The sequence below is a fragment of the Terrapene carolina genome, unplaced genomic scaffold, assembly GCF_002925995.2.
Source record: "Terrapene carolina triunguis isolate 2854851 unplaced genomic scaffold, T_m_triunguis-2.0 Scaffold926, whole genome shotgun sequence".
NCBI lineage: Eukaryota > Metazoa > Chordata > Testudines > Emydidae > Terrapene > Terrapene triunguis.
In genome coordinates this window covers 8,205,849-8,217,327 of record NW_020665277.1, presented here as the reverse complement: position 1 = coordinate 8,217,327, position 11,479 = coordinate 8,205,849, and the positions used below count along the sequence as shown (strand labels likewise).

Here is an 11,479-nt window from a genome sequence, read left to right as displayed (position 1 = left end):
GAGGGGCTGTGGGTGTCAGTCTGTCTGTCTCACTGGGGTGCCTGTCTGTGGCAGGTGGGTGAGCAGGTGATGTTGATAAACTGGAGAGGTTAGAGAAGAGCCACGTGAATGATCAAAGGATTGGAAAACCTGCCTAATACTGATAGACTCAGGGAGCTCAGTCTATTTAGCGTAAGAAAGAGAAGGTTGGGGGTGACTTGATCACAGTCTATAAGTATCTATGCGGGGAACAAAATTGGATGATGGGCTCTTCAGTCTAGCAGAGAAAGATCTAACACGATCCAACAGCTGGAAGTTGAAACTCTACATCTTATCTGTAATCTGAATTTGTAAACATTTAACAGTGAAAGTCATTAGCCATTGGAACGAGATGATCACAGTGGTTCCGTCTGGACTTGGAACATATGAATGGACAGGGTGTGGAGGGCTGTGGGTGTCTGTCTGTCTCACGGTGGTGTCGGTTGGTCTGTCCGTGGCAGGGGCGTGAGCAGCGTGGTGCGGCGATGTGTGCACAAGCAGACGGGGCAGGAGTTTGCGGTGAAGATCATCGAGGTGACCTCGGAGCGCATGACCCCGCAGCAGCTGGAGGAGGTGCGGACCTCCACGGGCAAGGAGATTGCCATCCTGCGTCAGGTGGCAGGGCACCCCTACATCAGTGAGTGACACCCTCCATCCCCCTGGGACACCCCATGTCAGTAAGTGGGTATGTTTACACTGCAAAAAACAGGGGTGGTCTTGAGTGCATGGATTCCAAAGCTAGAATGGACCATTGGGATGATCTAGTCTGATCTCTTGTATAACACAGGCCAGAGAGCTTCCCTGAGTTATTCCTTATGGAGCAGAGTGGGTGTTTTAAAAAAAACATCCAGTCTTGATTTAAATTTGCCAGTGACGGCAAATCCCCTGTGAATTTTGGTGATTCGTTCTAATGGTGAATTACGCTCACTGTTAAACATGTCCGCTTTATTTCCAAGCTGAATTTGCCTAGCTTCAGTTTCCAGCCGTTGGATCGTGTTAGACCTTTCACTGCTGGATCGCACTGGGAGCTCATGATCAGCTGATTATCCATCATGGCCCCCAAATCTTTTTCAGAGTCACTTGCTTCTCAGGACGGAGTCACCCATCCTGTAGCATGGCCGACATTCTTTGTTCCCAGATGTACATTTGACTAGTGAAACACACATCGCTGCTTGCACCCAGGGAGCTGTGAAGTAGAGGTGAAGTTTTAACAGCTCAGGTTGAAGCCTAGAGGACTGGAGTTGATTTTCCCCCTGCTAACCCAAGTCACTCTGTCTTCACTGCTAGTTTAACCCCAGTGAAGAACACGCCTTTTTGCTGTGCCTCTCTACCCAGTGACACCCTCCAGCTTTCCTGGGCACCCCTATGACAGGAGGTCCCACCCCTGGTACTACCCCCTGTCACATACCAGGATGCAGTCCAGACTAATGAACAGCTGTGTCACTCCTTCCTGCAACCTTGCTGAAGTGCCTGCCACCTGGGCTGCTCACAAACAGCATGCAAGTCACACCCTGTGTGTCTGTGTGCAGCAGCAGCCTGCCAGCCACACCTGGGTTACACTCTGGCTCTCACCAGCCTGGGTTATACTGCAGGGTGACCCCCAACACACCCCCAGTTTTAAGATTTCTCCCCCAGAAATGTATGTCCTGTTGTGCCCAACCCTCTCCTGGACAATACAAGTTACATTAAGTCCATTATTTCTTTAATAGGAATAATGCACACAACTTGCCCACCCCAGTGGAGTTTCCCAGATACTTCACTTTAAACATACTGGATTAGATAAAATCTCTCTCTTTGTACTTATTAAACTTGTGGTTGTTTTTGTTATTGATTTTAAGTGAGTACAAGTAATGAGGCATAAAAGTCAGAAATGCTTACAAGAAAAATAAAGATAAAATGCAACTGGAGCCTAACTTAACCTTGCTTTGAATTTAACAGTTAGTTTTCTGACCACGTGCGCTCAGCAGTTTGAGCAAACTTCTTAGCTTAGGACCCCTTCTGCAGTCCAATGGCTGCTTCCTTTGTCCCTTTAGGTGCAGAGAATCGATGGGCAGAGAGAGAGAGATGTCTTGGGGTGTTTGTCCCTCCTTTTTGTAGTTTCAGTCGCTCTTTTGAAAAACATTTCAAGCTTGGTTCAAAGAGACAAAAAGTCTGTGTGGAAGGATGTTCCCTGCTGCTTTTTTCTCACCTGTTTGAGCTTCCTTTGTTTCCCTTCCTGCTTGATGACTCTGTTTACTGCTTAAATGCAAATTAAGTCGAGCACCCTTTCCTTTGTTTGTGATAGACCTGTTTGCCAACCTCGGTTTGGAACATGCATTAATAACACCATACAGAGGAATGTTATAACTTAGAATAGCAGAGAATCATAGATATCAGGGTTGGAAGGGACCTCAGAAGGTCATCTAGTCCAATCCCCTGCTCAAAGCAGGACCAATCCCCAGACAGATTTTTGCCCCAGATCCCTAAATGGCCCTCTTAAGGATTGAGCTCACAACCCTGGGTTTAGCAGGCCAATGCTCAAACCACTGAGCCATCCCTCCCCCCTAACTTCACGTACAATATTTCCATACACATTTTATCAGGACGACAATGATTAGCAAATTACGAGTTTTCAAATGATCCCTTACAGGGTGTACTTTTTACAAAGATTATGACAATAGTGTGTAGGGTGTGACTACAGAAGTACATTCTGTCACACCTCCCCCTTTACAGAGCTGCGGTGAGATTAGCCACTGGCTGACCTGGAGGCAGCAGGTGAGGGCCCTCTTTCCTGGATAGGGGATCTTCCACCATGTTTTCCTTTCCCTTTATAGGTACAATTTCCATATCAAATTCTTGGAGTATAAGACTCCAACAAAGAAGCTTGGAAATTTGAGCCTTTAGTTTTTTTTAACCAGATTAATGGTGAATGATCCATCAATACCCTGAATTTTCTGTTAATGAGATAGGCAGTCAAGCAATTAAGGGCCTACACTGTAGCATAACGTTCTTTTTCTATGACAGAATAATTTTGTTGGTGGGTGTCAATTGTTTGCTGAAGAAGGTGATGGGATGTGTGTTGATGTTTTTTCCCCCATGTGGATCAGCACAGAGCCTAGACCAATGTCTGATGCACCTGTACAGAGTTCAAACATTTTTGTCAAAATCTGGACTAGCTAGAACAGGCTTTTTCGGACAAGATTTTCTTCACCTTATCAAAGCCCTCTTGACGTGCCTTCGTCCACACGACTGCGTTAGGTTTATTTGTTTTTACATAGGTCTGGGATTGCAGATACAATGGCGCTGAACCCACGCACAAACCTCAAGTAATAGTTTACCAGACCTATGAAAGTTTGGGTCTGTTTTTTGGTTTGAGGTACACGCCAGTTTCCAGTGGCTTCAACTTTTAAGGGGATATGTGACCTTCCCCCTTCCCAGTGTTCCAAATAAGGAACTTTGGCTGCTCCAATTTTACACTTAGAGGCTTTTATGGTTAGGCCTGACTCTTTGAGCTTTGACAGCACAACTTCTGAGAGTTTTTTGTGATCAGCCCAAGTGTTGCTCAACACTGTGATGGCCTTAAATGGTTTGCAGAATTCTGCAAGGGCCTATGTTAACACTTGGTTGACCGGCCTCTGAAAGTTGGTTCCAGCATCCATCAACCCAAATGGTACCATTATGAACTCAGGTTTCAGAGGGACAGCCGTGTTAGTCTGTATCAGTAAAAACAACGAGGAGTCCTCGTGGCACCTTGGAGACTCACACATTTATTTGGGCATAAGTTTTCGTGGGCTAGAACCCACTTCATCAGATGCATGGAGTGGGAAATACAGTAAGCAGGTGGAAAGGAACCAGTTCCTGCAACAAACTCCGTTGCCAACTCTGTCTGCATATCTATTCAAGGGACACCATCATAGGACCCAGCCACACCATCAGGGGCTCGTTCACCTGCACATGTACCAATGTGATATATGCCATCATGTGCCAGCAACGCCCCCCTGCCGTGTACATTGGCCAAACCAGACAGTCTCTACGCAAAAGGATAAAAGGACACAAATCAGACGTCAAGAATTGTAACATTCAAAAATCAGTAGGAGAACACTTCAACCTCCCTGGACAATCAATAACAGACTTAAAAGTGGCAATTTTTCAACAACAAAAACAGACTCCAACGAAAACTGCAGAACTGGAATTAATTTGGAAACTGGACACCATCAAATTAGGCCTGAATAAAGACTGGGAGTGGCTGGGTCACTACAAAAAATAATCTTCCCTCTGTTGATACTCACACCTTGTCAACTGTTGGAAATGGGCCACATCCACCCTAATTGAATTGGCCTTGTTAGCACTAACCCCGCACTTGGTAAGGCAACTCCCATCTTTCCATGTGCTGTATATTTATACCTGCCTCCTGTATTTTCCACTCCATGCATCTGATGAAGTGGGTTCTAGCCCACGAAAGCTTATGCCCAAATAAATTTTAGTCTCTAAGGTGCCATTATGAACTCAGAGTCCCATATTAGTGATGAAAGCAGATTTTTTTTTTTCTGAGCACCCGTATCTAAAGGAATCTGCCAATAACCTCGAGTTAAATCAAGAGTGGAGATATTTAGCTTTGCTTAAAATGTGCATTATATCATCAATTCTAGGCATGGGATACGCAGCTGGTACTGTAACACCATTGAGTTTTCTATAATCAACACAAAACCGTACAGTGTTTTATTTCTTAGAGATCAAGACCACAGGTGACGCCCAAGAGCTGTCAGACTCTTTAAGTACTCCCAGGTCTAACATGTTTTGTATTGCTGTTTGAATTTGTTCCTGCATCTTGCCAGTAGCCCTGGAGGGTCTGCTGGGAGGTGACTGTGGCCATTCTGTAATGATCTTATGAGTTAGCGAGTGTGTCTTCCCTGGCTCGTGAGAAAACACTTCTTTGTGTTCTTGCAACACAGACAACACCTCTGCCCTTTCAGCTGGTGGTAACGCACTGCAGATATTGATGCTTTCCGGGGCTGAGTCAGTTTGGAATTCAGCCATTCAATGAATCATAGAATCATAGAATATCAGGGTTGGAAGGGACCTCAGGAGGTCATTTAGTCCAACCCCCTGCTCAAAGCAGGACCAATCCCCATGAGGTGATGTGCTTCAGTTTCTCCCTCTACACAGTGGCTCATGTTCACCATGGCTTCCCTGCTGTGATAGGTTCTAAGTCTGGTCACATGGACTAGTTGTGGGACAACATTACCATGAGGCTTTCTAACATGATGTGTATCTTCATTTACCACCCATCATGTCTTCTAACTCCTTTTTTAACCTTTGTACGTATTCAGTTACTGGCTCTTCCTCTGTCTCCGTGTTAGTCAAAGTTACAGCCTCAGGATACCTAGTGGCAAATTCACCACCACCAAAATAATTTCTTCCCCCTTTTGGTAGGACGTGGGCATAGGACCCACAATGTCCATTGCTACCCTCAGACATGCCTCTTGTATCACAGGCAAGGGGTGTAGAGGAACTGTCTGGGGTCCTGCAGGTCTCCTGCAATAATTCCTCGCATCATTCTGTTTCCCTGGCCAGCAGACATTTTCCTTTAACCTGTCTCCGGTTCCGTGTGCCCCCAAGTGATCAGCAAAAGGTCAATCATGTACTAACAACATGAATTCCCCACAGTGCTGGGCGGGCACAACCAACTGGGTAGAGGGGCGCCCATGGCTTTTGGTTTTTTGTCAATGGAGCTTCTTTATGCAATCTCCCATCTTCTTCAAAAAACCCTCTCCCCATCTTCCCTTCTTGGGAGCCCCCACTAGGACACACTCTCTTATGCTTTCTAGAGTGGGGTCCATCCTTTGTTCAGCTGCAAAACACTGGCATCTGATATCTGGGACAGCGTCTTCAGTCACAGGGCTCATCTCATAGAATATCAGGGTTGGAAGGGACCTCAGGAGGTCATCTAGTCCAACCCCCTGCTCAAAGCAGGACCAATCCCCAACTAAATCATCCCAGCCAGGGCTTTGTCAAGCCTGACCTTAAAAACCTCTAAGGAAGGAGATTCCACCACCTCCCTAGGTAACTCATTCCAGTGCTTCACCACCCTCCTAGTGAAAAAGTTTTTCCTAATATCCAACCTAGACCTCCCCCACTGCAACTTGAACCAGAAGTAGAACCCACAGGTCTGGAGTTGTAACTTTTTTATGACTGTTTCAGCTATATTCCCCTCCTCATCAGGTACCCCTCCCGGGGATCCCACAGCCTGCACCATGGGGATCTAAGTTGAGTCTCTGAAAGTTTCAAACATTATTGGTGAGCCATACGAAGGGGATTGGGAAACGAGGACTCCTGGGTTCTGTCCCCGCCTGTGAGGGGAGTGGGGTCCAGTGGTCAGAGCAGGGACCGCTGGAAGCCGGGACTCCTGGTTTCCATCCCTAGCTCTGAGAAGGGAGTGGGGTCTAATGGGTCAGAGCAGAGGAGGCTGTGAGTCAGGACTCCTGGGTCCTATCACTAGCTCTGGGAAGTGGGGGGAGGCTAGAGAAAGGCACTGTGGCCGAATGGCTGAGTCCTGGCTCTTCTGCCTCAGAGATCTGGGTTCAGACCGAGTGGGGAATAGAAGTGGCCTGAGGGAGCCCCTCTGCTAATGTGAGGGGGACTGCAGAACCTCCCCCGGAAAGTCCATGACCATCTAGCAGGCCTCTTACCTGCCCGTTGGATGGGGATTTTCTTCTGATCCTTGACCAGCAGGTATTGCACTAATTCGCTCATCTCTTCTCCCCTCGCGCCCGCCCGCCCAGCCCGAGGGCATGCTGCTTTTCTCTGCCGTGCAGGACACAGCCTCCGCCCCTTCCCACATCTGGAAACACGCTGTTTCTTTCTGGTGCAGAGGAGCTAGAGAGACGCCCCTCAGCAGTCTCTGGGACTGTACCACTCTCCTCTGGGATCCCAGCATAAGATTCCCTTTTGCTACATGTTACCACATGAATAGCCCTAGCCGGACACAAAATATCCTTCCCAACAAGCATTTCCAGGGGGATACGATCCAGCACCCCAACGTCAAGACCCCTTCCAAACCTTCCCAGTCCACGTGCACCTTGGCTAAAGGTACAGGAATATCCTCCCACAGCAGGACACTCCACCTTTTGGCCAGGTAACATGCCAGTCTTTTGGTCCATGCTTCCCTTGGCCAGAGAGATCCGGGCTCCGGTGTGTCTCCATGCCATGAACTCCTTGGTATTTACTCTGGCAGCCTTAATAAATTCCATAGCTCCCCCCTCCAGGTCAGTCCTCACAAAACTCACCGTTTGTAGCCTGGGGGTAGCTCTGGAGACAGCTGCGTTAACGTGGGTTGGCTGGGGCTTGGTTTCTTTTAGCCCAGGCCATTGATTTCTCAGGTGGTCAGTGGAGTTACATTGGAAACACCGACTGGGATCCTCCTCTTTCCCAGGAGGTTTGTGATGAGGATTTTCAGGAGGGGAATGATTCTGCAGCGGTGAGTCCTTAGATCTCCTTCTTCCTGGGGTAAAATGGGATCCCCTTTTACGCTGGGGTTGGGTCCCTCCTTCTGCGGCTTGCACTCATTGGACATCTGGGCTTGCACAAAGGAGTCAGCCAGAGTGGCCATCTCTTCCACAGATTGTAAAGATTTATCCCACAGACTGTTCCTACCGTTGTCAGTGCACATACGCAAGAAATGCTCTAGAGCAAAGAGATCAAACCGTCGGTCATAATCCTCAGCCCTCTTGCCCTTTATCCATTTCCTTGTGGTCACACGTCTTATAAGCGTATTCGCTATGACTCAGGCCAGCGTCTTTCCAGAGATTTCTAAATTTCAACCTATACGCTTCAGGGGTACCTGGAAACCTTTGTAAAACAGCGTTTTGAAATGCAGGATACGGGCTAGCAAAGCTTCCTGAAGCAGCATTTCATTAAACACATTCAAAGCTTTGCAAAACTGTCTGGTAATCAGGGTGGGGACGTTCTTGTCCTCAGGAATATTGTGAATCTCACAGAGCCGCTCAAAAGATATTCTTTAGTGCCGGCTGATTCTTTAGTTCCGGCTGATTCCGTGTCCACAGGATACAACTTTTCTGAGCTAAGGGTTCCTTGAGTGGAGGGAGAGATTGGGGACTCTGGGATCTGTCCAGGTTTTACATCCGCTGCTCCCCTTCTTGGATCTCTTTCTCTCTCCGCTCCGCAGCTCATTTATGAGCTGCTGCTTCTCGCTCTTCTTTGCTTCTCACCTTCTAGGGTTTGCCACTAGGCATCGTCCTTCGCCTCGATCCTCAGCTCTGCTTGCCGTTGGCTCACGTTCTCTGTCGCTTTCTTCGGCTTCCAGGCTGGCCAGCTCTGGCTTTGCAGTTGTTTCGCTGTTGCTCATTTTGATGCTTTACTGTTTCCGTTTCCCTGACCCGAGATAAGCAGACAGAAAACAAACCGAGGGTAACCTCTCCCTGTCCGTTTCCAGCCAGCGGTGCTTTGAAGTCTAGACGGCTGGTGTCAGTTTCCCCCTGCTAACCCAAGTCACACTGGCTTCACTGCTAGTTTAACCCCAGTTAAGAACACACCTTGTTTGCAGCGCCCATATACCCAGTGACCCCCTCCCCCAAAATCTCCTGGACACCCCTCTGGCAGAAAGTCCCACCCCTGACACAAGGAGTGCGCCGCTGTACCCCCCATCCTCTCACTCCTCTTTCTCCCCACAGTCACACTCATCGATTCCTACGAGTCGTCCACATTCATGTTCCTGGTGTTTGATCTGTGAGTATGAGATCCCTGCACCCAGCCCCCACTTCTCCCACCAGGACCCTGCCACAAGTGACCCCCCCCACCTCCCCTGCAGGGGTCTGCCACACCGCAGGGGCCCCCTGGCACGCTCCCTGCAGGGGCCCCCCATGTCCTGGGGCTCTCACGCCAGGAATGGAGCCAGCCAGCCTCCTGCAGACCCCAGGGTTGCTGAGGTATGGGGCGCCTGTGCTCATGGGTCAGCAGAGGTGGTGCCCCCAGATCCTGAACTGCCTGACTGGGCTCCCTCCCACTCCATCCGCTCCCTGGGATGATTTCCCATGCAGGCGGGAGGGGAACCCACCAGGGCTGATCGCCCCCAATCTGCCCTGTCACTCCACCAGGGCCAATTCTCCCCCGCCCACCTCCCAGCTGGCTGACAACCCCCTTCTCTCCCCAGGATGCGGCGTGGGGAGCTCTTTGACTACCTGACGGAGAAAGTGACCCTGAGTGAGAAGGAGACCAGGTACTGTACAGCGCCCCCTGCTGGCGGAAGCTGGGGCTGGAGTAGCCGGGAGCTCCCCCACAGTCAGCGCTCCTGCCCTGCTCCCCACAGTGCCCCCTGTTGGGTGAGGCCGTGGCTGCAGGCGTCTGTTTCTCTCTTTTCCTCACGCCCTCCAGGTGCATCATGCGAGCGCTGCTGGAGGCGGTGAGCTACTTGCATGCCAGCCACATCATCCACCGTGACCTGAAGCCCGAGAACATCCTCATGGACGATCAGCTCAATATAAAGCTCTCCGACTTCGGCTTCTCCTGCCGGCTGGAGCCAGGACAGAAACTGCGGGGTCAGAGTGGGCTGGGCGGGAGGGGCCTCGGGGGAGGACAGGAGGGAGGCCAAGCTGATCTATGGTCAGTGGGAGGGCTGAGCTAGCTGGGTCAATCCGGGGGCGTGGGGAGGGAAGAGGCCAAGGGGCTGACTGATGGGGGGGGGGGGGTGGAGGGGGGCACATACTCCAATCTGGGGGGGTGGCTGGGGGTGGGGGGGGAGCCAGGGGTGGGGGAAGGGAGGACATGGCTGGGCAGGAGGGGAGGCTGCTGGGGACTGCTTCAATGGGTGGGGGGGGTGGGGGCAGGGGCAGGTGTGGCTGATCCATGGGGCTGATCCGGGAGGGAATTGGAGGGCACTGTTTGTCCCTGCTCATTCATGCCCGGGTGTGTCTCTTCCCCCTTCCCCACCCCAGAGCTGTGCGGGACCCCCGGGTACCTAGCCCCAGAGATCCTCAAGTGCTCCATGGATGAGACGCACCCGGGCTACGGCCAGGAAGTGGACCTGTGAGTCCCTGTTTTAGCAGCCACTGCTGGGCTGTGGGGAGAAGGGCTCATTCCGGGGCGGGGGGAGAGGGGTGGCAGGGAGGGCTCATTCCTGGGGTTGAGGGGGTGGTGGGGAGCGGGTGGGTTTGTCCCACCTACCTCAGTTCCCATCATGGCTCTTAGACACCCCCCATGTGTCCCCTGCTGGCCACCCACCCTGTGTGCAGGAGGGGCGGTGGGGGGGGATCCTGACCATTTCCCTAGCTAGCGGCTTCCTCGCCCCCCTGCCCACACCCAGCACCAGCACCCTGATGGGTCCAGTTGGAATGACCTGACCCCTCCCGCCCCATTTTGTCTGTGTTCCAGCCCTGTCCACATGGTCCCACCTGGCAAGTGATGGGTCTGGCCTGAAAGGGTGCGGGGGATGTTGCCCTGTCTGCCAGCTGGTGGGGGGAAGGTCCTAGCTCCCCACCCAGTGGCCATTGGCCCCTCTTGCTGATGATTCCCCCCCCTCCCGATCCCATTCCTGGCTCCACCCTCTGCCCCCTCCCTGCAGAGTCGTGATGGCTGAGTAGTGTCCGTGGTTCCAGGCCAAGGATCCGTCTGTCCATCCATCCCCACCCATTGGTCTGTGTCTGTCCATCTTTCCCTGTCTATCTGTCCCCCTCCCAGTGGCACTGCCTGCCCTAGGTCTGGCTCATGGAACCACAGTGTGACCTCCCCCTCACCTCTCCTCCCCGCAGGTGGGCATGTGGTGTGATCTTCTTCTCCCTGCTGGCTGGCTCGCCCCCGTTCTGGCACCGCAAGCAGATGCTGATGCTGCGCATGATCATGGAGGGGCACTACCCGTTCAGCTCTCCGGAGTGGGATGGCCGCCCGGACACTGTCAAGGACCTGGTGAGAGGAGGAGCCCCCCCCCTCCCCCCCATCCCAGATTGGATCAGCCTCCTCCTGCAGTCACAACCCCCCAACTCCATCCCCAGATCAATCAGCCTCTCCCCACCCCCTCTGAATGGAACAGTTTCACACACACCCCCGCGGCACCCCATGGTCTAGTGGCTCAGGCCCCTCTGACTCCTCCTGTCCCTGCAGATCTCGCGGCTGCTGCGTGTGGAGCCGTCGGAGCGGCTAACGGCGGAGCAGGCCCTGCAGCATCCCTTCTTCGAGCGCTGCGTGGGGCGCCCGGTCCGGCTGTTCAGCCCCTACCGCCGGTTCAGGGTGAGTCACCTCCTTCTCCCCTTCCCCCACGAGCTGGGGCTCTTCCAGGGCTTTCCCCATCACTGTAATGGGCCCTTCCAGCAAGAACCCCCTCCCTCGTTGGGTCAGTGGGCTCCTGTGTCCCCAATAACTCCCCCGGTCTGCACTGAGCTAATGGGCTTTCCCAGGTTCCCCTCCCGCCTGGATTGAGCTGTCCCGGGTTCTCCCTCTCCCCCCACTGCACTGAGCTAATGGGCTCTCCTGG

At 52.0% G+C, this 11,479-nt stretch overlaps 1 protein-coding gene across 1 annotated transcript in view; it reads left to right on the top strand.

Annotated features, from left to right (window-relative positions):
* Positions 1 to 370: 370 nt before the first annotated feature.
* Positions 371 to 11,479, top strand: part of PHKG2 (phosphorylase kinase catalytic subunit gamma 2) — a 12,100-nt gene continuing 991 nt past the window's right edge. Inside the window, exons 1-8 of the mRNA XM_026661003.2 lie at positions 371 to 387; positions 480 to 655; positions 8,688 to 8,742; positions 9,167 to 9,232; positions 9,388 to 9,551; positions 9,948 to 10,038; positions 10,761 to 10,914; positions 11,110 to 11,235. Of these exons, the coding sequence (XP_026516788.1) occupies positions 371 to 387; positions 480 to 655; positions 8,688 to 8,742; positions 9,167 to 9,232; positions 9,388 to 9,551; positions 9,948 to 10,038; positions 10,761 to 10,914; positions 11,110 to 11,235 (849 nt within the window). The remainder of the gene's footprint in view (positions 388 to 479; positions 656 to 8,687; positions 8,743 to 9,166; positions 9,233 to 9,387; positions 9,552 to 9,947; positions 10,039 to 10,760; positions 10,915 to 11,109; positions 11,236 to 11,479) is intronic.